The sequence below is a fragment of the Anas acuta genome, chromosome 10 (assembly GCF_963932015.1).
Source record: "Anas acuta chromosome 10, bAnaAcu1.1, whole genome shotgun sequence".
Lineage (NCBI taxonomy): Eukaryota > Metazoa > Chordata > Aves > Anseriformes > Anatidae > Anas > Anas acuta.
In genome coordinates this window covers 17,620,264-17,642,166 of record NC_088988.1, presented here as the reverse complement: position 1 = coordinate 17,642,166, position 21,903 = coordinate 17,620,264, and the positions used below count along the sequence as shown (strand labels likewise).

Genomic DNA, 21,903 nt, shown 5'->3' with positions numbered 1-21,903 from the left:
ACCGTTATGAAATTTCTGGGACACCCTGGCTGTTTGGGCATTCTCCTCACTTTCCTACGTGAGTACCAGTGCGCAGCTGCTGGTATTGCTCTCCGGACTGCACTGACCCATTTCAAAGCAGCTCGAGGCATCTGTCTGCTGAATACCAGGGAGCCATCCTTGCTGGAGAAGTATTAAGATGAAAGTAAAGAGGAAACCTGTTTGGGCATTCCAGATCGAACATGTACCTCTAATAAGATGTACAGAGGTTATAGTCTCATTTTTATCTCCGTTTACACACATGCACGCAGCAGATTTATATCTGCCTTTTCAGATCAGCTCTGCGAGATGTGGTCTTGTTTTCTTCCTTTCGCTTTTATCTCTAAGGCTGCAGGAAGGCTTTGTCAGGATCTTGACCTTTTTCTTAAGAATTGTCTCCAGTCTCCACCTGACTTCTATAAATACTGATGCCTGTGAACTTGGCTAAGTGGATCCAAGCAACTTCTATCCAAAAAGTAGCAAGATTTGATCACAGCTTGTCCCAGTGCTTAAGGATGAACTGGGCATTTAACCCCTTGTGACAGAAATGTTTTCGTAGCTTTGCTGCTGAGTGGGATTGCATATAGACATGCAGAGTGCACGCTTGTGTGTGTGTTCTTGGTGACAAAGGTATTTTAGATAAGTATACAAATATGCATAAATGTATATTTTGTTTTTAAAAAGCAGTGCATTGTCATTGTCAGAGTATAGTAAACCAAGTTTTTCTTCTATTGATTTTCCTGGCAAAAGACAGAGGTTGAGCAGTCTTTTTTTCTTCCTTGAGCTACAAGGGGAAGAAGTAGAAACATCGTTAATGCCTACGGTGGTCCATGGAATAAGGAGTCCTCATCTTGTTGCAGGTTGGTGTGAGTACCTCAAAGATTTGGTGTCAAGAATCATACCTGCCTGGGCTGTACTGACTCTGCTGCACAAATTTCAAAATGATCAAGCAGACCACAATGGAGTGAAGAAATGCTACTTTTGCTGATGAATTCTGTGGCCTGTAATGGTAAGCAAACAACAAGTTTTTTTTTTTTTAATCAGGATTCTAAGTAAAATTTAGGACCATAAAACCCCAGAGTAACCTGTCATGCACAGCTCAGCCTTACAGTGTAGGTAAAAAGTACCTTCTCAGTGGCTTCGCCCTGCTCTGGGGATTGGTTAGATGTTGATCAGCATGATAAACTTTCATGTGATAGTGGCTGCGTACTTTGCTATTTGGAAAATTTTTCTGTGGACTCTGTTACTCCAGGGAAGTAACTTCAGAGTTTTTTAGACAAGTAACATTTACCATATCCTCAAGTTTTGCTGTGGCTATCAAATTATTTCATGTTTTTGATATTAACTATTTCTGTTTTATAATACTAGTTAACTGAATTTAGTATCGCTGAATCCAAAGGGTAAAGCTGCTCAAGGGTAATTTAATTTAAGTGCCTGCTTCACTTCAGCTGTTGCCTCCTGAGACACCAATATTTCCCATAGTGACTCAGTGCTTCACATGATGCAGGTTTCCAGTAGCTTGTTAGTGTAGAGAACAGTTGGGTTGGCTGCCAAGCAAAGCTTTGAAAATGAAAGATACAGGATAAGATAAAATGAGAATGATGTTCAGCAGTTGCATTATCTTGGTAGACAATCAAAACTTACAGTGTAAAAAATTCCCATGGGTTATGTGGTTGCCTATGGAGCAGTACAACACAGAGAGCTTTGTACTGTTTCTGTACACCTCTCTTCTTTCAATTATCCTAGAGACCACACCCAGGTACTTGTGAACACTTGGTTCACATAGCCTGTAGTGTGGGTCAGTGATAAATGTGTGAAACCCATAACAATTTTGCAGCTTCTGGTGCTATCAAGTATGACTGAAAATATAAGACTTCAGAGCTTTTATCCCATTGGTGGTGTTTTATTTCAGTGAGCTCATAAGTGACCTTTCCTAAACCCCACGTTGCTTTTTTGAAACCTTTCTTAACCAATCTGTTCTTTTTTGGTGTCTGTTGTGAGCTGAGGTAGGGTATAACAGCAGAAGCAAAACTTCCTGCCAGAAGTGTAGGTATGTCTCCTTAGTGGTACTTCAGTGCTTAACCTCCAAGGGAGGGAACTTCCTTATTGCAAGTGTTAGTTTTAGTTTTGGTTTTGGCTGTAAAGCGTGCGTGTGGTGGTGTAATAAATACTGCATGGCTGATATTAGAAGAAGTCTGGGGAACGTTAAAATGCCCTTATATAATAAATAGTACACAGAAATAAGATTTTAAAGACACGTACTGTATAGAATTTACTGGTGAAGTGCTGGTCACTAAATAAAGGGGAATTGGATTTAATATGTCCCTTTTTCAGAAATGGTAGGAAGGCTTTCTTTATGAAACTTTAAGGGCATGTTATACTTCAAAAATATTTGTACTGCAATAGCACCCCACAGTACATTGTTGCTGGTGCTGATGTACAGTCATGTTGGTTCTGTTGTCCATCTGTCATCAGCATTGGGCTGAGGTTTGTTTCCAACATGAAATTGTCTGCAGATCTGATATTCTTCAAGTTAGTGCTCTTCCTGAAGCAGATACAGGTGAATAAGTAGAAATCCAGACAGAAAAAATGGTTTTTACCTTTGGCTTAAACACAAGCAACGTTGTTCTAGTATTATGGCTTACTCTTGTATTTTGGTTATGATGCTTGGTAAAAGCATTTAAAAATGATTGGTTCTATAATAGCTATTGATAACAGAGTACAGTATGAAGGCAGTGCTGATTGGTACTGTCTCCCATGACATCTTGCTAGCAAAGCTGAGAAAGCGTGGGATAGAGGAGTGGACAGTAAGGTGGGTTGAGAACTGGCTGACTGGCCGAGCTCACAGGGTGGTGATCGGAGGAGCAGAGTCTGGCTGGAGGGCTGTGACTAGCGGTGTTCCCCAGGGGTCGGTGCTGGGTCCGGTCTTGTTCAACACCTTCATCGATGACCTTGATGAGGGAATAGTGTCTGCCCTCAGCAAGTACGCCCATGACACAAAGCTGGGAGGAGTGGCTGACACGCCAGAAGGCTGTGCTGCCATTCAGCGAGACCTGGACAGGCTGGAGAGATGGGCAGGAAGAAACCAAATGAGGTTTAACAAGAGCAAGTGTAGAGTCCTGCACCTGGGAAGGAACAACCCGAAGTATCAGTACAGGCTGGGGGGTGACCTGCTGGAGAGGAGCTCTGAGGAGAAGGACCTGGGGGTCCTGGTAGATGACAGGTTGACCATGAGCCATCAGCGTGCCCTGGTGGCCAAGAGGGCCAATGGGATTCTGGCGTGCATTAAAAGGAGTGTGGCCAAGGGGGTCATCCTTCCCCTCTACTCTGCCCTGGCCAGGCCTCACCTGGAGTACTGTGTCCAGTTCTGGGCTCACCAGTACAAAAAAGACAGGGATCTCATAAAAAGAGTCCAGCAGAGGGCCACAAAGATGATACAGGGCCTGGAGCATCTTCCTTATGAAGAAAGACTGAGAGACCTGGGTCTGTTCAGCCTGGAGAAAAGAAGACTGAGAGGGGATCTCATCAATGTGTATAAATACCTGAGGTGTGGGAGACAGAGGGATTTGGCCAACCTCTTTTCAGTGGCTTGTGGGGACGGGACAAGGGGTAATGGCTACAAGATGGAGCACAGGAAGTTCCGCACCAACACATGGAAGAACCTCTTCATGGTGAGTTTGACAGAGCACTGGGACAGGCTGCCCAGGGAGGTTGTGGAGTCTTCTTCTCTGGAGATATTCAAGGCCCATCTGGATGCCTACCTGGGCAGCCTGCTCTAAGGAACCTGCTTTGGTAAGGGGGTTGGACCCGATGATCTCTTGAAATCCCTTCCAACCCCTTCAATTCTGTGGTTCCGTGATTCTGTGATCTATGCTTTGAGCAACCTTATGGGGTCAGTTACCTACTACTCAGTGACATATTTTCAGCGTGAACATCTGTGTTAGTTCTTCCAAAAACTCAGAGACTGGGGAAAAAAAAAAAAAAAAGAGAGAGAGAGAGACTAAAAACCCAAAGCTATTGGGTTCAGTGCATCAGCTGAGGCTTAGCTGTCTGTATGGGTTTCTCCTCAGGTCAGCAGCATGCAAGTATTGTAGAGAGAAGAGAGAGCTGTGTTTATCTCTGAGCCTGCTTCTCTGTTTCACTGTCTTTAGTTGGACTGAACCTAAATCTAAATAACAAGTGATTTCTTTTCTTATCTGACTTAGGACAGGTTTTATCTTCCTCCCGCCCATAGCATGCCCCTTATCCCTTGCCGTGTTGTGATTGCACCTGTTCTGTGCAAATACACTGTTTACCCTAGAGGTGGGAAACATGCATTTCTCTGGAACTGCAACACTCCCCCTAAATAACTAAATTAGGCGGGGGGAAGGTAAAAGTAATGTGTGATGCACATTGCACTCACTGTGATTTATTGAGCGTCTCCTGGCGTACCTAGCTGTAAGAAGAGGCAAGTTACGTCCATGTGTTCTGGCGCTGGCACATCAGCAGACTGTTTCTTGGTTGCTTTAGGGAGAGAGAAAAGTGGAGGCATACATGTATTTAAAATATTGCTATACAAATGAGAGAGATTTAAGTCTGGATGTAATTACGTAAGTCTTTTAAGCTGAGGGAGCTTGTCAGCTTTAGCATCCTAAACAATAACATCAGGACAAAAAACTTGTCAGTTTGAACACGCCTTTCTTTAAATGATCCTTTTTCTTAGTACTATTTTCAGTATAGACTGAGTATTACCTGGTGTAATGTATTTTTTCCCATATAAGGAAAATGTTTTGAAAATATCAGGGAGTTCAGTTTCTGTAAAAATCAGGGGTATTCAGTATGAAAAATTAAGTCTCCCTCCTTCCCTCCTCTGTTGGAAACGCTATTTTACCTATAGTCTTCAAGCTAAATATTCACCTATAGTCTTCAAGCTAAATATTCTGTATTTGAGATTTTTTTTTGGTAATGTATTTTATGTTGCTCTTTATTACTATAAATAACTGAACAAGTGTTCTGCTTTTGATATAATTGAAATTATACAATGAAAACTTATCCTGACTTCTGAGGACACTGTTCAAAGACGTGACTTTTAAAACAGGTCACATAAAAAAAAAAAAAAAAACTTACTGTAAGTGGGATATTGACTTTTGTAGTCATAAATTCAATTTTAAACCAGTTAGTCAGAAAATCTATCTGTGAGGTACATCGCAGTGTCTGGGACTCATGAAATAATCACACACCTTGGACTTTGAAAGATGCAAAGCACAGCTGAATTCTCTTCTGGTGTGATAATACTTTTTTTACACCCTGGAGTTTGTTGCTTATGAAAATCAGCATTATAAAGGACTTTTTTTTTCCTGCTGAGATAGAAACTGAAGTTAATTATAAGGCTGGAGAGATTGTTGTTTGAGCTGCCTTATGTTTGCACAATAAACTACCTTGGAACAGCAGTGAACTCTCCCATCTAATTTAGTCACACTGCTCTGGTTATATGGATTCTTTTTCCTCTTTTACTTAGCTTAGTTTACGAGCTAGTTGTAAATTATGAGTCTTTAGTTTCCTGAGTCATCTTCTGTAGTCATTGCTGTGTCCTGCGTGGATCAGTAGCACAGAGATTTCTTTGTGACGGGCTAATGGCTCTCCTTGAAGCCTGTCCTGTAACCATAGTGGTGTTTGCCAGCTCCAGATGCGATGTTATCAGTAAACTTCTTTTTGGGCTGTGGACCCGTGAGAATTGATGAGTCAATTAGCAACTCACTGCTGCCCTTGCTCCCCTACTTGTGGTTTGCCTTTCCTTTCCAAAAGCTGGGCCAGCTCTGGAGCTCATCGGATGCTTCTGCTTGCTGACACTCTCCAGCACCCAGAGAGAGAAGTGACAGGGCAAAACTAGCTTTCTGTTTTCCTTGGTGAGTAGGCTCAGAAGAGGGGCCAGAGGGTGCTGGAGTTGGGTGCCTGGGCAGGCTGGCCAGGAGAGGGGTCCAGGTGGGAGACACCTTCTCCTTCTTGTGCTCGGAGCTGCCTGCTCGGCTCAGATGTGTGTGAAACCATGGCCTCTGCTATTTCTCATCTTCTGTTTCTACCAGTGGCTGGAAAACTATATTCAAATTACTACTACACAAGTTGTTCTGATTTTAAAGGCTATTGTACCACACATGTCATGAGAAGAAGCAATCTATTCAGATAGGAATGTGAATAGAGAATGTTTTAGTTTTTCTTTGCAGAGTATTCAGCACTGTCATCATTATGGCTCTGAGTGCATAGTGATAACCTTTGTTTTATTTCATTGATAACAATTGTTCTGACACGTTGGGGTTTCTTCTGTTTCCTGACTTTTTTCCAATTGTCAGGCTACTTTTTTGTATTGTTTTGGCTTTTGTATGTAAATCGAGCTTTGAGTGATCATGCATTGAAGCTTAATTGCATGAATGCTCACTTTTAATAGGAAAGCAAGGTAAATGTATATCAGATTTTTTCCGTTTTCCAGAAGGAATTTTTGACAAATTAAACATAAATAAGGAAGGTGGAATGACACACAAAGAACTTTAGGGTACAAAAATGGTTTACCTTTGTAAAGAAACTTACTGCACAAGTTAAATTTAGTGCTGATAGCAGATAAGGCATTACAAATGTGTCTGTTCTCCTTTTAATATTTTCATAGGAGCAGAAAAAGCTAAGATGACTGCAGGCTAGCATTTGGAAGCAAATTCCTAAAAGGAAGAAGTGTTGTCTTTAACATGAGTGGTATTTCCTGTGGTGACTGCTACGAAGTATGCAAAATCCAAAAGGATTGCTAACATTCATTTCCTAAGACTGAATTAGTTGTGGAGTCCACTAGGCTGTAGATCATTTTTGCCTGAAATTCATAATTCATCTACTAATACTCCTGCAATTATTCAATTTGATGATTACAGATTCCTGATTCCCTTTTAATATCTGCTAATGGGTAATTATGGTCAGCAATCATTCTTGTCATGGAAATTGCTAATGTAATTTCAGAAACACTGTTGTCATTTGTGTGAAACAAAAGATGGAATGAAAATCAAAAGTGCACCTTTTTCTTTGAGGCTGTAGTAGTCAAAAACAGAAAAACTGCTTCTGCTCACTTTTGTGCTTTGGCTATTGAGAAAAATAAGGCAATATATGTCATTTTACTTGATTCTTGCTATTACGGTTTGGTTTTAGCATTTCATGGATGAGACTGCTTTTCAGTAAACAGCTTGAGGTGAGTAAGACTTAGCTGCAAATGAGCAGCTAAGTAGAAAAATAAGTACTTATTATCCAGGCAGTTACTGAGAATGTGTTTGTGAATACATCGATAATTTCAAAATGGAAAACAGAACTGCAGCGTACTTGGATCCTACTTGGAATGGCATCAACTCGGTCAGTGTCTGGTAGGGACAGTACTTGTAAGGAAAGGGGAGAAAGGATGTGATTCCTGCCCATCTGCGTCAGTCCTGAGTGGGAGACTGAGCAGAAGGATATGGATTTGCCAGGTCCACTCCACAGTCTGAAACCTGAGAACAGTGTGTGCTTCATAAATAGGATAAAGGAAGGCCCTACCAAGAGCTTCTTTGTTGTTATCAGATGATTTTTTTTGTCAGGTAGCACGTCGTTCTGTCGCTCCACCTTGTGCTGCCAGGAAGGAAGAACGCTCTCTGAGCCGCTGTGACAGAGCTTTCTGCTGTGCTCTCAGGGCCTCAGATGTTCTCCCTTGTCTCCCTGCTCACCCTGCCATGGCACTGGCCCTTTAGGACAGATCAGAAGTTACCCGGCCTTCAGCACCCTCTGCATGCTGTTTAGGACATGGCTGGAGATGGAAAATGAGGGAAGTCCTGGCAGTGGTGGGGGCACAGGGGTGCTGTAACCCCATCAGGTGATGTGCCTCTTGTCTGAGTGATGCAAGCTCCCAGATCAGTTTCCCGTTTGATTTTTTTTTTTTTTTTTTTTCCTATCACGAGTCCAATGCTCTTGTATATTCATTGGGTCAACTTCTTTATCTGACCAAATATTTTTCACGTTAACTGGCATGCGCAGGGCTGGAACTCATCTAGATCTGATTGAGTTTTATTCATTTGTTTGGTAGACATTTTGGTCAGTTCTCAGTGCAGCTTCCAATCCATACTATTGGGGTTATTTCTGTGTGTGTGTGTGTATATATATATAAATATATATATATATGTATACACTGAACTTATCTTGTTGACAAATTGTTCCTTCTCCTTTCTAATTCTTCAGAACGTGGCGAAGACTTCCAAAGAAAGCTTTTTTAGCTTTTTTCTTGATAAAGTGATGATCAGATGACCAGAGCTTTTTTTTTTTTTTTTTTTTTTTTTTTTTTTTTTTTTGTTGCTGGTGCTTCTGGGAGTGCTGTTTGGACTTTGTGGTCTATTGCCAGCTGAGGGTTGCATCTCTCTTGTAGTGTCAGAATGCCAAAACTCCAAGAAGCAATGACCAAAAAAAGTAAAAGTGATGCTGTGGTGAACAGTGCTCATGTGATCCTTAAATACATAAACAGCAATGCCTTCAACTGATGATTTTACTAGTGTGTCATGTCATCTCTGAGACAGAACGTTTCTCCCTCTCATAAGTGTTTCTTCTCTTCTTTAAAGTGGCTGTTGGGAAAAAAAATCAAAGGTGCAGGAAGGACAAAAAGACTGGAAACTTTCAGCTAAGTTTGTTAGTTTCTTGAAGAATAGATCTTTTTTTAAGGAAATTTTAAGCTAATGGGAGGAACTAATATCACTACCATTTTTGTGTTCAAGTCTGGTTAAGCAATTTGAAGTTTTAAAATATTTTGCTTGTACTGAAGAAGCACAAGTTGCTGGTTGGCTCTTTTTAAAAAGGGTTCTGGTAGTGGCAGTGGATGCAGGATGCAAACTGAAATTAGTCCAGAACTGAATTATTCATCTCCAAGTAGTATTTGGGTAGTGTGTTACAGATTCCTGTTAAACCAATACGGTACCAATTGAGGATTTCTTTATTTAATGGAGTTTTTGAGAAGAAAGTGCTGTGACCCAGGGCTCGTTAGTAATTACTTGCAGTGCATGTCAGGGTAACAATTGGAAGGAATATGTGAATCAGTAAGGTAGCACTCTCTTACTTTATTGAGACAGATTAAGTCATTGAAGAGACGTGCCTCTCTGATTTTTGTGTCCTGTAAAACTCTTGAAGCCATCCCTGAGTAGTATTAAAGTTGATATTTGACATCTTTTTCATCTTTTGAGCATTAGATAACTGAACCAAAGCCACAGTGCAGTTCTGAAGAATAGATTGTGCCTGGTGGTGTGTTTTCCTTGGCAGAGTCAGAAGAATAAATGGCAGAAGGATAGCTGTGAAGTCATTTTTCTTGGATTGCAGATTAAGTAGCCCAAGACAGCATTGTGTGTCTCATAATTGTGAATGTATCACTGCTTAGTAATTAATGGTTATTTTTAGAAAATGGATTTGGTTTTGTGAACTGGAAAAAGGCTTTTTTTTAAAGAACCTTACAAAATATCTATTATCATAAAAATTACCATAAAATTGTATTTCAGTGAGTATATTAAATAATTTTTTCTTTGTCTTCTGAAAATATACACAGAGAGGGGTCCCTACCCATGGCAGGGGGTGGGAACTGGGTGATCCTTAAGATCCCTCCCAACCCAAACTGTTCTGTGATTCTGTGACTGTCACTGATTTCTACGATGCATCCACACACCTTTGCAAGAGCGCAATGATGTGTATGCAAATAGCATAAGTGCCAGGGGATTTTTTTCAGGTGAAATATAGGAGACCTTTTTATTAGGAAAGAAAGCTCAGTAACAGCAAGTACAGGTGTGCCTAACAATGGCACAGGTGTGCCATTAACTGTACAAGGGGAAGATCTATTGAAACACACCTTATTTTATTTCAGATTTCAATATGCATCTGCATTCCTTAACACTGCTTCTGGTTGTAATGTGAATGCAGTGGGAACATGCGCCGTTGAAAGTTTTGCCTTAGAGTAACTGGCTAGAGTTTGGCTTTTCTTTTAGCTGGTTCTTTCTCCCCAGAGAAATAGTCTTGGGCACCATGGTGACGGCAGTCAAGTGGCAAAGAAGCTGTCGTCCCGTTATCAAGTTCTAATAAAACTTCTTCTGAAAGCCTGTTTTTCATGCTCCCCGCCATCCCATCCCCCTGCTTTTTTGTTTTATGTCTCTTGGCATTGAATGAGCTATATTCACGAACGTACTTGAAAAACGTTGGTAACTAGTAATTACCAATACAGTTAATCTCTTAATGTTCATTGTTAATAGAATGCACACTTTGCCCTGGAAACGCTATTAATTGGAGTTGAATGAAATATATAGAGCTAGAAGCTTTTTTAGACGCTTTTTTTTTTTTTTTTTAATATATAGTTGAGTGAATTTTGGCTTCGGTTGTATTCCTTTCTAATTTTCGGTATCCTTTTTAATTAAACAAATTGTGAAAGGAGTAAGAAAAATAAAATTAAAATACACATTTTGAAAAAGAATTAAAGCAAGAAACATGTATTATGATTAATGATTTATATATGTGCATCACGTCAAAAGTGTTGTTTCGTAACAACAAAACCCACAAAACAAAAAAATCAATTGCATCTTTTGGTTTCAGAAGGGAGCTGTATGCTCGCTGTTCAACACGTTTCCACGTCAGCTGGTTAGCAAACTTTCTGCCCTCAAACCAGCACGTTTACTAGTTCTTCCAGTCTTGCTAGCGTGAATTGTCTTTAGTTTCTGTTGCACGCTGCGCCCATGGAAAATACATCATTTGTTCAAAAGGAAACAAACCAAATTTAGTACACTTTTCAAATGAAGTTTCAGTTGGTGGAGTAAGGTGTGATGGTGCACGCTGAGCAGCCGCTGCCAAGTGTTGCTGGAGCCCTGCCTCTGTGGCTGTTAAGACAGCATCGCCTGTGCAAGGGGCTGTCGGGCTTCCACTCTGTGAGCCAGAAGCAGCTTTCAGTTGCTGCTCTTTAGAGCATACAGATAGTGAGTTTAAGTGTGCTTTTTTTGGGCAGGGGGAATGTTGTGCACTTTTGTCTGAAGACACCTAACTTAATAATACTGTTTTTCTACAGAGTTCATCTCAGGAAGTGAAATTCAAGCTTATGGAAAGAAGGTAGAGACTTTCAAAATAATTTAAAGAAAAAATAAATCCTTGCAGCACACGTACAAGTTGATCTAGAGATTCCCACCTGAAACTGGTGAATAGCCCCTGGTTTTGGGGACGCTAACTCTTTTGCTATTGGTTGCATCGGGAATCTGAAGTTAGTGCTCATGAGAAGTAAAATCGGAGAACCCGGGGTGCTCAGCGTGGCTAAAGATTGTGGAGACAGCAGCAAAAAGTCAGACATTCTCTTTGAAGTAGAGGCTTCAGCTGGGTCCTTTTGTGTGCCCTGGGAACTGAGAGAAATAGCAGCCAACCTGGGATAAAATGCCAGCTAAGGGTAAATACTTCTTCAATGAAAATGATGACTGCAGGATAACAGACCCTCTCTATGAGAAGTACCGCTATACAAGCCAGCAGCATCCACTCCTGCTATTGCTGCTCTTCATTGCAATCATCTTCTGGACTATACTAATTATCATCTTTTCTTTTGAAGATGTGAGTATACTATTGAATTGTTGGTATTCAGTGTTTTCAAAAATGATGAGAAATAGGTAAAATAGCATACACATAAAACAGCACTCAACGTTTCTGGTTAAGTAGTTTTTGAGCTACATGGTATGAAAGTTTGATGTTGAAAGAAATGGAGTCATTGTGTAAATAATGCTGTGTATGTTTTTGAAGGGATAGGGTGAGACAAGATAGTTTTGTTACACATGCACAGTTAGGAGGAGGCATGTTCTTCCATTCCTATATGTTATGAACAAATAGTAATCCTCTCTGAGTAGTGGCTATGATAGTAAATAAGTAATAGTGGGGCCAAAGACACAACAAAATCATAAGTTAGAATGTCTCCTGCATGTTTTGTTTTTAAACTTTGTTTTTAGATTCGTCTAAGAAATGTAAATTAACATCGGTTATGAACTCCTGGTGGTTTTTGTTTGTTTGTTTGTTTTTGTTTTGTTTTAGGATTTGTATATTTATTTATTTACTAAAAAGACATCAAACCATCCCACAATGTAATGGGAGATCTGTTGAATCAATAGTCATTTAGCAAAGTGCAGGGATTCTATAGGCATAGGAAAGGTGCACCTTAAAGAAATTTGCTGTTGTGTAGCATAATATGATTGTTGTTGTTGTTGATTTTTTTTTAAATAAATAAATCAAGTGTTCTTCAAGTAAGCCCAGTTGACAGCTGGTAAAAAGGGGAGTTGATTTAATGATAATGTTGTAAAAGGGTAATGAGGGAGCTGTTACAATCCTCCACTGCCTTCTTACACTGATTTTCCAAATAGAGTGCTTCATGAGAAAGTGACTTAATCATACCAGTTGCACTCATATCCTGTTTAGCTTTTATTCCTTGAAAATGGAAAGAAATGTCAGTGCTGTTTATATGTGTTACAAGTCAACTGCTGTAAAACCTGCAGAAAATAGTTGTTGTGCCCCTTTTAGCAAAGCTTGAATTCTTTAAATATGTTTATTTGAGTACAATATAGTATAGTTATAACAGCTTAAAAGACAACAACAAAAAGACTAGTTTGGGAAATTATGATGATGAAACTGGACAGACAGGGTACCTAGGATAGTATTTATTGTTATCTTTGTGTGTGAATACCAGAAAGTATTAATGCTGCCACAGCTTGACTACTTAGGAATTCAGCTTAGCATATTTTAAAGCTAATTAAACTCTTTCCAGGACTGTATAGATGCATTTTCCATCTTTACTAAAGGAGAAAGCTAGACCAAACATAACATTTCGTTTTACTTTTGCAGGACCCAAAAAAGCATCTTGCCTTTATTATTGCAGTATGTGCTGTTCTGGTCATATTTGCAGTCATGTACTTACTTTTATGTATCGAATCCCTGTTTCGGAGATGGCTAACGTTATTTGGAGTTATGATTTGGATTTGCTTCCTAACAATAGGATATATTCCTCTTCTTGAAAGAGAAAAAGATTTTTTAGCATGGGAACAGGTATGTATTTCCTGGTAATTCATGTACCTATACAGAACTGGTCAGTATATAGAGATCTGCTTGTGTGCTTTATTTTTTAAGAACATTATAACTGCATAATATTTTTTCTTGAGATTTAGGTTTACTTTCCTAAATTGGTTTTATTGGTTTATATTGTGGCCAGTTTTTATTTGTATTCTTCTGGTGGTGAAAATACAGTTCAGCTAAGAAATTTGGATAACTGCATAAATTTATGCAGAAATTGCATCTCTAAGTTGTAATTTTAATTCTATTTAAGCAGGTCAAATACTAATTATTATGAATTCATCTTGAAGAGAAATTTTTGTTAATAATGCTTGCTTTGTTAATTTATGTGTGTCACAGTGGTGTTCAAGACATGTATTAAGGATTCTAGAACTGGGTGTGCCCTAGGGAGCAGTTTTTCTATCAATGGGAGAGGTGAAGTGAACAATAAGAATTAATGACACATCCTGGCATAGCTGGGTGCGGTTCAAGTTCATTACTTAGTATCTCTGATCAGAAGACAGACAATTTCATGATGCCAAAAATATCATAATCTGTAGGAAACTCCGCCTAAACTTTCATAATGTAAACAGAAGAGTTTTTAATGAAATAAAAATGAGTTTTTATCTTGTTTTACTGACTCTTCCCCTTCCCCTCTTTATCTCAAATAAAGAAAGATATAAATTATGAGTTAAACAACCAAAATCTGATTTGTATTATGGCCTCGATCCAGCATCAGTATTTGCAGTTGCTATTCAGTATTTTTTGACTTAAGGAAGAAGATGCCGCCTTAGGAAAAAAAACAAAACTTACTATTAACTATAGGTACAGTCGTGTAATGAAGCAACATTTGGTTTTATTGCTTTCTATGCAGCAAGTCAGTGCCTTACATTGTTGTAATTTGGTAATAATGTTGATTTAAAACCAAAAATAAGGAGACCATAGATTAGAAAGCAGAAGTGAATAGGTGAAATCCAGAATTTTATCACAAGTTATGAATTTATGACAGATTGAGGCTAGTGTTTAAATGCAGGTATGACCTTTGCTTGCCTGTGCTTATAAATAATAATAATAATAATAATAATAATAATTACACAGCATTCAGAACAGTCTGATAGGGTTGTAAATACAGTAGAAAGATTTTTAGTACAGCTCAAATAGTAAATATGGATGTGAAAAGGTTACTTTTTTGTTGGATGAAAACCTTTATTTGTTTGTTTGCTACTTTCTGTCCCAGCCAAGCAATCTGCTTAATTCTGGCAAAGCATTTAAGTGTTGTCTGGGCCTTGAGACTTCCTTGAAGGAAGCTGATGTCTGGTACAGCACAAGTTCTATCTGCAGTGAAGAGACAGACCTGAGCCAGGAACGCTGCAGTATTTTCTTCTGATCAGTCTCATTTAGTTTCCATATGTAAGAGCTAATCTCTATAACAAATCTGTAAATATGGATATAAGTTCTGTAGATGTTCCTTCAGATCTGTAGCAGTGTAGCAGATCATTGGGCATTTTGTAAAATTTGTGCAGTTAAATAGGTAGGTAGTGGCAATAGGGATTATTCTCTTCTGTCAGCACTGGGAAGTATTTATCAAATATGGAGCAAATAAATGTGATCTGGTGGTTTAGGATTAAAATACTAACTTGGAGAAGGTGAGAAATTTGTTTCTATTCAGTTTTGCTATCTGTGCAATGTGCTCTTCCTGATACATAATGTATCAGGTGCATCTTCAGCTGTAATGGATAAATTAAGGATAAAGAGCAAGGACAACTGGAAAAATTAAAGGTGATATGTCAGCTAAACCATTTTATCTATGAATCTATAGCTGCTAATTCCTCCAAAGATTGTAGGGTTACTTCCCTCATGTTTTTAACTGTGCTTTTGAAATGGCAATATTTTATTGTTTGGCTTGAAAATATACAAGAATGCTGCTACTTTCCTTCTTCTTTAGTGATTTTTGGTGAACATGATAACATGTAGGTGTGTGTGTCTCACTATTTTTATTTTTTTTTTCCCAAAGGTGCCATTCTTTCTATTCATAATCTTCACAGTTTATACCATGCTACCTTTTGGAATGAGAGATGCAGTTATAATTAGTGTTCTTTCTGCTCTCTCCCATATTATCGTTCTAAGTGTGTTATCCAAGGATTCTCAGGCAGACAAGAGATCCCTTCTGTTTCAGGTAAGGAGAAGCTACTTGGGTAAGAAATTAAATATCCTAGTCATATTACCACTTGATACTGGCATAGCTATCCTGTTTAGATAAGTACCAAACGTCTATGCAATTCAAGGATTTGGAGCTTGGACCAACATCTGTTTTGCATGCTTTTATGAAAATATAATTATTTTCATTTGTCATGCATTTGGGTTTGCTGACCTGCATAGAAGAAGCAGATTTATTTATTTATTTTAACATGTTACTTAAAATACAACAAACTTTGCCACAATCTTTCTTCCCAATCTGTGCTGTTTCAGATGGGTCCTATCTTACTTCATCTGGTACTGCCTACTGGGTGGATCAAAAGGGCCGCTGTTGCCCCTGGGAGTGCTACAGGTGCCTTTCAGGGTTCCCAAAGCTTATTAATTGGGTGTGTTCAAAGCAGCACCCCAGCTCTTTTGCAGATGATGCCAGACTTCACACAGTATGCTGATGCGTGAGTTTGTTGGCTGGATTATCCCTAAACCAAACACTGGTGTCTGCAAATGAAAGTGTTAAGCGATACAGCAGAATTGTCTTTTACATTGTACTACTGTACATTCGTACAGGAATGCCCATCACTTTGTAAGTTAGTTTATATTTCCTAGGCACATCCTGGCTAATTGAAATGCTATGATTTTTTGTGTAACAGGGTAAGGGGAAAATTAAGACCTGCGACTACTTTTTTTATTTATTTTTTTTAAGGGACTAGTAAGTGTGTATTGGTGAAAGATCAGTGGCTGTTCTGCTGTAGGTAAATGTTGTTCTTCTTGTGCAGGTACTTGCCAATGCTGTCATTTTCCTTTGTGGGAACTTGATGGGTGCATTTCATAAGCGGCAAATGCAGGTTGCTTCATGGGATTTGTATAGGTACACGTTAAAGTGCATTCAGGTTCGAATGAAACTGAAGATTGAAAAGAGGCAACAAGTAAGTGAAATAATTCATGTTATGAATTGCTTGTTTTCATTTCTAAAGTTGGTGTAATTTTATCAGGTTTGTGACTAATGCCTGTTGAAAGGCTAGGGCTGATCTTTGTGATACCTACTTAATGTCAAAAGTTATGCCATTAGTAACAAAAGAAGGAAGTTAAAGGGAGGAAGCTGTTCTGTGTGGCTTGTCTGTATGAAAATCACAATATTTGTAACAGGAATGTAATTTCCAGTTATTTCAGTTAACTTCTTTCCTAGTATAAGAAGTTAAAGGGACTGGTAACTTAAAAGCAAATGTCCTTAGTGTCCTGACAAATACTTGTAAGGAAGTTTCAACAGTTAGTTTTGTGCTTCCCTTGGTCATGCTTTTGCTTTGTAATTCTGCAATATTTGTTCTTTTATTTTCTTGTCTCACAAAGTCTTTCTTTTGCTAGAAGGAGAAAATTGAAACTTAAGGGAGAAAAAAAAAACATATATAATTTATAGTCATACTCCAAAAAACATCATAATGTATTATATCTCTAAACTCCAGCAGTATTTAAAGAAGTAGGCAAGAAACATGAGTTTTCTACTGAGGAAGGACTGTAAAGAAGTATCAGTGAAACTAGTATGCCTTTCTTCTTTTATCCTGGTATAAGTTGGGTTAAGGGTTTAAGCTGGCAGCTGTAAAAGGCTGATGTGTGCTGAGTTCTCTGCCCACAAGTTACGAGATGAAAGGAAGGGGCTGAAAAGTGACCAACTTGGCTGAGTTGAAAAAAAAAATGGCACACTGCTGGTGCAGCATGTCCTCTGATGATAGGCGTGTGATATGAGATGACAAACCTGCATGAAAACCCTAGCAGAAGTCTGTTCCCTACACAATAGCCAGGGATGTCTTTAAGCAGCTTACACAAGCAGTGTGCTTTCTATAACGTCTTTGGGCGATGTGGTAACTTGAATGCCTTCTGTGGTTGCTTGTTTGAAATGTAGATGAGCTTAAGTCTACGGACAGTTTACTTTTCATCTGTGTTGTAATTTGTCAGACAATTCTGATCTGCTTTTTTGCCACCCACTTTTTCCCAATGGAAATGATGTGAGAAATGCAGGTCAGGGCTCATCATCGCTTTCTGGAAAGCTGTATAATGTGTCAGTATCAAACGGCCCCGTTACATTCAGCGGGGCTCTGTTGGCTTAAATTGGTCCCTAAAGTTGACTCCCGTAATACTAAAACGCTAGGGGAGGGGATGAAGTAGTTTCTGTTTCTGGGAGGCAGCCTCAAGCCAAGCTGCAGCCTATGGCTAGTTTAGTCAAGTACTTGACAGACCCCTTCTTTCTGCTGTGATCCCAACACATTTATTTCTGCCAGTAGGTGCTGGTTAAGCAACCCTGGCAGCTTGCTCCCATCTGTGTACTGCTGCATCCTTTGCTCAGGAAAAGGGGACAAAGATTTAGTCAAAACAGGCAGAGTTTTACTCAGTTACACAATCTGGCTTTGCTGGCAGTGTTGTCTGAAAAAGTTTCTGCTTGTAGTAGCTCCACACAACGTTTTCTCTTCTGTGGTGGCTCTTTCCATGGGGCAGCAGAGCCTTTCCTGGGCTAAAACTACTCTCCTTTTGTCTTCTGCCCAACAACACAGTGCTCTCTTCTTTCAAGAGCAGGCTTTTAAGACAAAGCCAGCAAAACATGCAGCGCACTGAATAGTCAAATAGTATGTAAGTGGTTTGTAACAAGTCTTTATTCTCACTCAGTTCAGAAGACTTTTGTTTCAGTGGCATCAGTTTCTGGTCGGTTGAAGGAGTTTTGTATCTGCTGCGTTCCCAGCACTTGAGGTTCTCAGCTACTTATTTCAGCATTTGTGAATTCACAAGGGTTTTTAGTGCTGCATAGATTACTAGCTATAGAGCGTGAGATTTCATCAGATTTTTATCAGATGCTAACGTAATCCTGAGGTTGGTTGGGAAAAAAATAATTTATCTAGAAATTGTAGTAATACTGATTTATTTATTTAACTTTCTCCTGTTTCATACTTAGGTGTGACATCTAGGGCACAAGGAATAAACCAAAAAAAAAAAAAACAGCAACCCGTGTAACCCACTTAAATGTAAAATTGTTTTTTTTTGCTTTTGAGAACCGAAATGGAACAGTCTTTTCTGGAGAACCTGACATGCATTATGCAAAGGCTATTTGAATAAGGAGGTTTTATATCTTTAATTCATTCTTGTGGCCACTAAAATCTTGCAGTTTCAAAGTCACTATATGAAGAATTTTGTATCATTAATTTTTTTTGCTCCCCCTTTAGGAAAATTTGCTTTTATCCATACTGCCGGCTCATATATCTATGGAAATGAAGCTAGCAATCATAGAGAGACTGAAGGAAACTAATGATAATAGGCAAATGCATGACAACAACTTCCACAGTCTGTATGTGAAAAGACACCAAAATGTAAGGTAAGTTTAATTTCCAAAGTAGTTATATTGACATAAGCTGCTAATTTTTACCAGTGCATATTGTCCAGTGAAACTAAAATTCAGAGGTAGACTTCCAGGCTGAAGTGGGCTTCTTTCCTGTCGTTGAAAGATAATCTGTCCCGAACTCATGTGTGGCCTTCTAATGAGTTGAGATACTTGAGCCCCCCCTCCCCCCCTTTTTTTTTTCTGAGGGAGGAGTGTTTTCCATTAAATGCATTTTAATATTTCAGCTGACTGCGGAATAGACATATCTTCATATATCATTTATTTATTTATTTTCCTTTTGTTTTTGTGTAGCATTCTCTATGCAGACATTGTGGGATTTACTCGCCTTGCCAGTGACTGCTCTCCTAAGGAACTAGTAGTAATGCTGAATGAACTTTTTGGAAAGTTTGATCAGATTGCAAAGGTATGTGTTGCAGTTTCTTGTAGAGTGGGATTAAAGACTACTTTCATTCAGTTAAAATTCAGTTGTTAAAACTTCAAGTACCGGAAAGTAAAAGTTTCATATTTTCTATATTGTATTGAAGCAGCTATTAAGAAATCTTGGAATAAATCATGCCATCGTAGTTGCCACCAGCTTTTTATTCTACAGTAGAAGTTGGGATTAAAGACATTTGGTAATTGCAACTGTTCCTTGGGTACAGATTTAAGATTTTGAGTGATATGCTTGAATTTCTGCAAATTGCACTGTTTAAAAAATATTTGGATTTAGTGAGTCAAGATCTTTTGCAACTCTGTGGTTGGGCTGTAAGAAGAGATCGCTGCTTTTTGTGCTATTTTTGTTCTGCAAGGAAATATTCTCAGTCATCTCTTCCACAATGTGAGGACGTTGTAGGCTCCAAACTAAGTCCATGGCTAACCTGGATGCTTGGCTGGATACTAAAGTCTACCAGCTTTAACCTAAAGGTACCCCAGAGATCTCTGAAACACAGAAGTACAGGACTGTCTAAGCTTACTTAATCAGAACCTATGGAGTGGCTTCAGATGTTGGAGAATGATGTGTTCTCTTAAGGCTTGGACTGATGAGTGAGAACAGCTTAGTTTGATAAATTGTCACTGACTTGGGCTGGTTGTAAATTGTAGTACTTCAGAGTTGATGGAAGAATTGCTGAGCTGTTCCCACAGTAGGGATGGTTGCGCAGGTGAAGGTGTCCCAAATTAAGCTATCTCTCATCATCAGTCAAACCCTAATTTCTCCCTAAATTCTGTGCAGATTTTGTGTCGCTACGTAATGTTATTTATGAGACTGCCATGAGGAAATTGAAGAAAAGGTGAACAAACCGCTTATTATTCAGGTGTTAATAAATTAAAGGCTAATATTAAGAGAGATAATTAGATTTCATCCTTCAGATGGTAAATTCTTTGACAGTTTTGCACTGCTATAATTTCATTTATAGTTTCTCAATTGCAAACAGTTCCAAGAATAAAGTCAGAAATAAATAAGATTATTTTATTTCAAAAATGCTTGAAGCAGTCATATCTAATACCTTCCAGGTGCTTGGATTCAGAAAATTAGAAGTAGGTTTTGCTTCAAACAAGATTGAATGGAGCCTGACTTCCTCAAAATGGTGTAGACAAGTCCGAGATTTGGCGTCATTGGCCTACCTGCAGTTCACTTTTTTTTTTTTTTTTTTTTTTTTTTGTTTGTTTGTTTGTTTTCCTGCTAAATATGTTTAATTTCACAGGAGAATGAATGCATGAGAATAAAAATCCTGGGAGACTGTTACTACTGTGTGTCAGGCCTACCTGTGTCCTTGCCAGTTCATGCCAGGAACTGTGTTAAAATGGGACTTGACATGTGTGAAGCAATAAAGTAAGTACAGCACAGAACACTTTTTAATTGTATAGAGTCTAAGAAGATATTGAATGGAGTCATTCTTAGTATTCTTGTTAACCTTCAAAAAGCATTTATTACCTGTAGTTTGATAGTTATACATTAGGTCATAAGTTTGTCTCTTGTCTTTCCACTGGGTGTATGTTAAGAATGAACCCTAATAGATCTCCAGAATGAAGAGACAAAGTCAAAAATGTAAAACATGTAAAACTCCTTCCTTCCTTCCATAGGCAGGTGAGAGAAGCCACAGGCGTGGACATCAACATGAGAGTCGGTATTCATTCTGGGAACGTGCTGTGTGGTGTGATTGGCCTGCGGAAGTGGCAGTACGATGTCTGGTCTCACGACGTTTCCTTAGCGAACCGCATGGAGTCTGCGGGCGTACCTGGGTGAGAACCTTAGCTCTCAGTGCTGGCTCACTCTACCATCACCATTTTCATAATTGTGGCTTACGAGTCTGGAATTTGTAACTGTGCCATAATGCAAATCATCCTAATGGCATGAAGAAAATAGGTCAAATGTGTACTTACTTACTTGAGCAGTAAAATATTAATATTTTCTGATGGTTACTTTTCAATGCGCTATACAATTGTTTTCTCAGGAAAATAACTACTACTTGAACTCTCCTTCATTTGAGAAAGTTGTGTGGCTTTAGCAGTGCATTTGTTAACTTGTATTCCATAGTGTAATTTTAAGTTTAGATAAAGAATAGATGCACTTCTTACGTTGACAAGGCAGAGCAGCATATTTACCTGATGTTTCTGTTGACATATAAATCAGGTGGGACCAATTGATCTTAGCTCTATATTCAAACACACCACAAGCCCCAACCCTCAGAAATTAAAATAGACGCTGGTGAGAAGTGGCCAAGCAAGAATTGGGAGCTGTTGACTGTTGTGTATTCTTTCTGCATAGCATTTGCCATGGGCAGAATGAGAAGCAGAATGAGTAGTCCTGGGTGGAAGAACTGAGGCAAAGCAGTAGTGTAACTTGGTGTGTATTGCTCAGCAGTGTAGGGTGTTGGGCCTGAGGTTAATCTTTTTGCTACCTTTTTGAAGATCCTTATGAAAAGGACAAATATAAATGCTTCTAAAAATAGCAGTACTTTGCATGTTCCACATTGAGGAAAATATTCCTGTTTTCTGATTTGAAGTTGAATCAGAGATTAGAATTGAGCAAAAATCTTTTTCTTTTCAGTAGTCTGTACAAAAAAGATAATGTTACAGGTTTTCCTTTTTCTATTCCTAAATGACACTGTAATTTTGCATGTTCTTGGTAGCTTGTGCAAATTAATGCTTACTAATGCAATGACGTTCGGAGGGGTATATGTTTAAAAAACATTAAGCATTAAGATACTCGTTTCTCTTGGAAAGTGATTCTAAGCAGGAACATTGTATCATCAGCAATTGTCATCTTA

The 21,903-nt window shown here is 38.8% G+C and overlaps 1 protein-coding gene across 9 annotated transcripts in view; it reads left to right on the top strand.

The window, feature by feature from the left end:
• ADCY7 (adenylate cyclase 7) overlaps positions 1-21,903 on the top strand; it is a 62,672-nt gene that overhangs the window by 18,596 nt on the left and 22,173 nt on the right. For 6 of the 9 annotated variants that reach the window (XM_068693567.1, XM_068693570.1, XM_068693572.1 and 3 more), the window contains 9 exons: positions 879-1,027; positions 11,075-11,601; positions 12,877-13,077; positions 15,095-15,256; positions 16,050-16,199; positions 18,480-18,628; positions 18,947-19,058; positions 20,338-20,465; positions 20,717-20,875. In XM_068693567.1, coding sequence (XP_068549668.1) covers positions 11,431-11,601; positions 12,877-13,077; positions 15,095-15,256; positions 16,050-16,199; positions 18,480-18,628; positions 18,947-19,058; positions 20,338-20,465; positions 20,717-20,875 — 1,232 coding nt within the window. In that variant the 5' untranslated portion in view covers positions 879-1,027; positions 11,075-11,430. Of the gene's footprint in view, positions 1-878; positions 1,028-5,879; positions 5,904-10,844; positions 10,986-11,074; positions 11,602-12,876; positions 13,078-15,094; positions 15,257-16,049; positions 16,200-18,479; positions 18,629-18,946; positions 19,059-20,337; positions 20,466-20,716; positions 20,876-21,903 lie in introns of those variants that run through there. The other 3 variants (XM_068693575.1, XM_068693574.1, XM_068693573.1) reach the window with 3 other exon arrangements.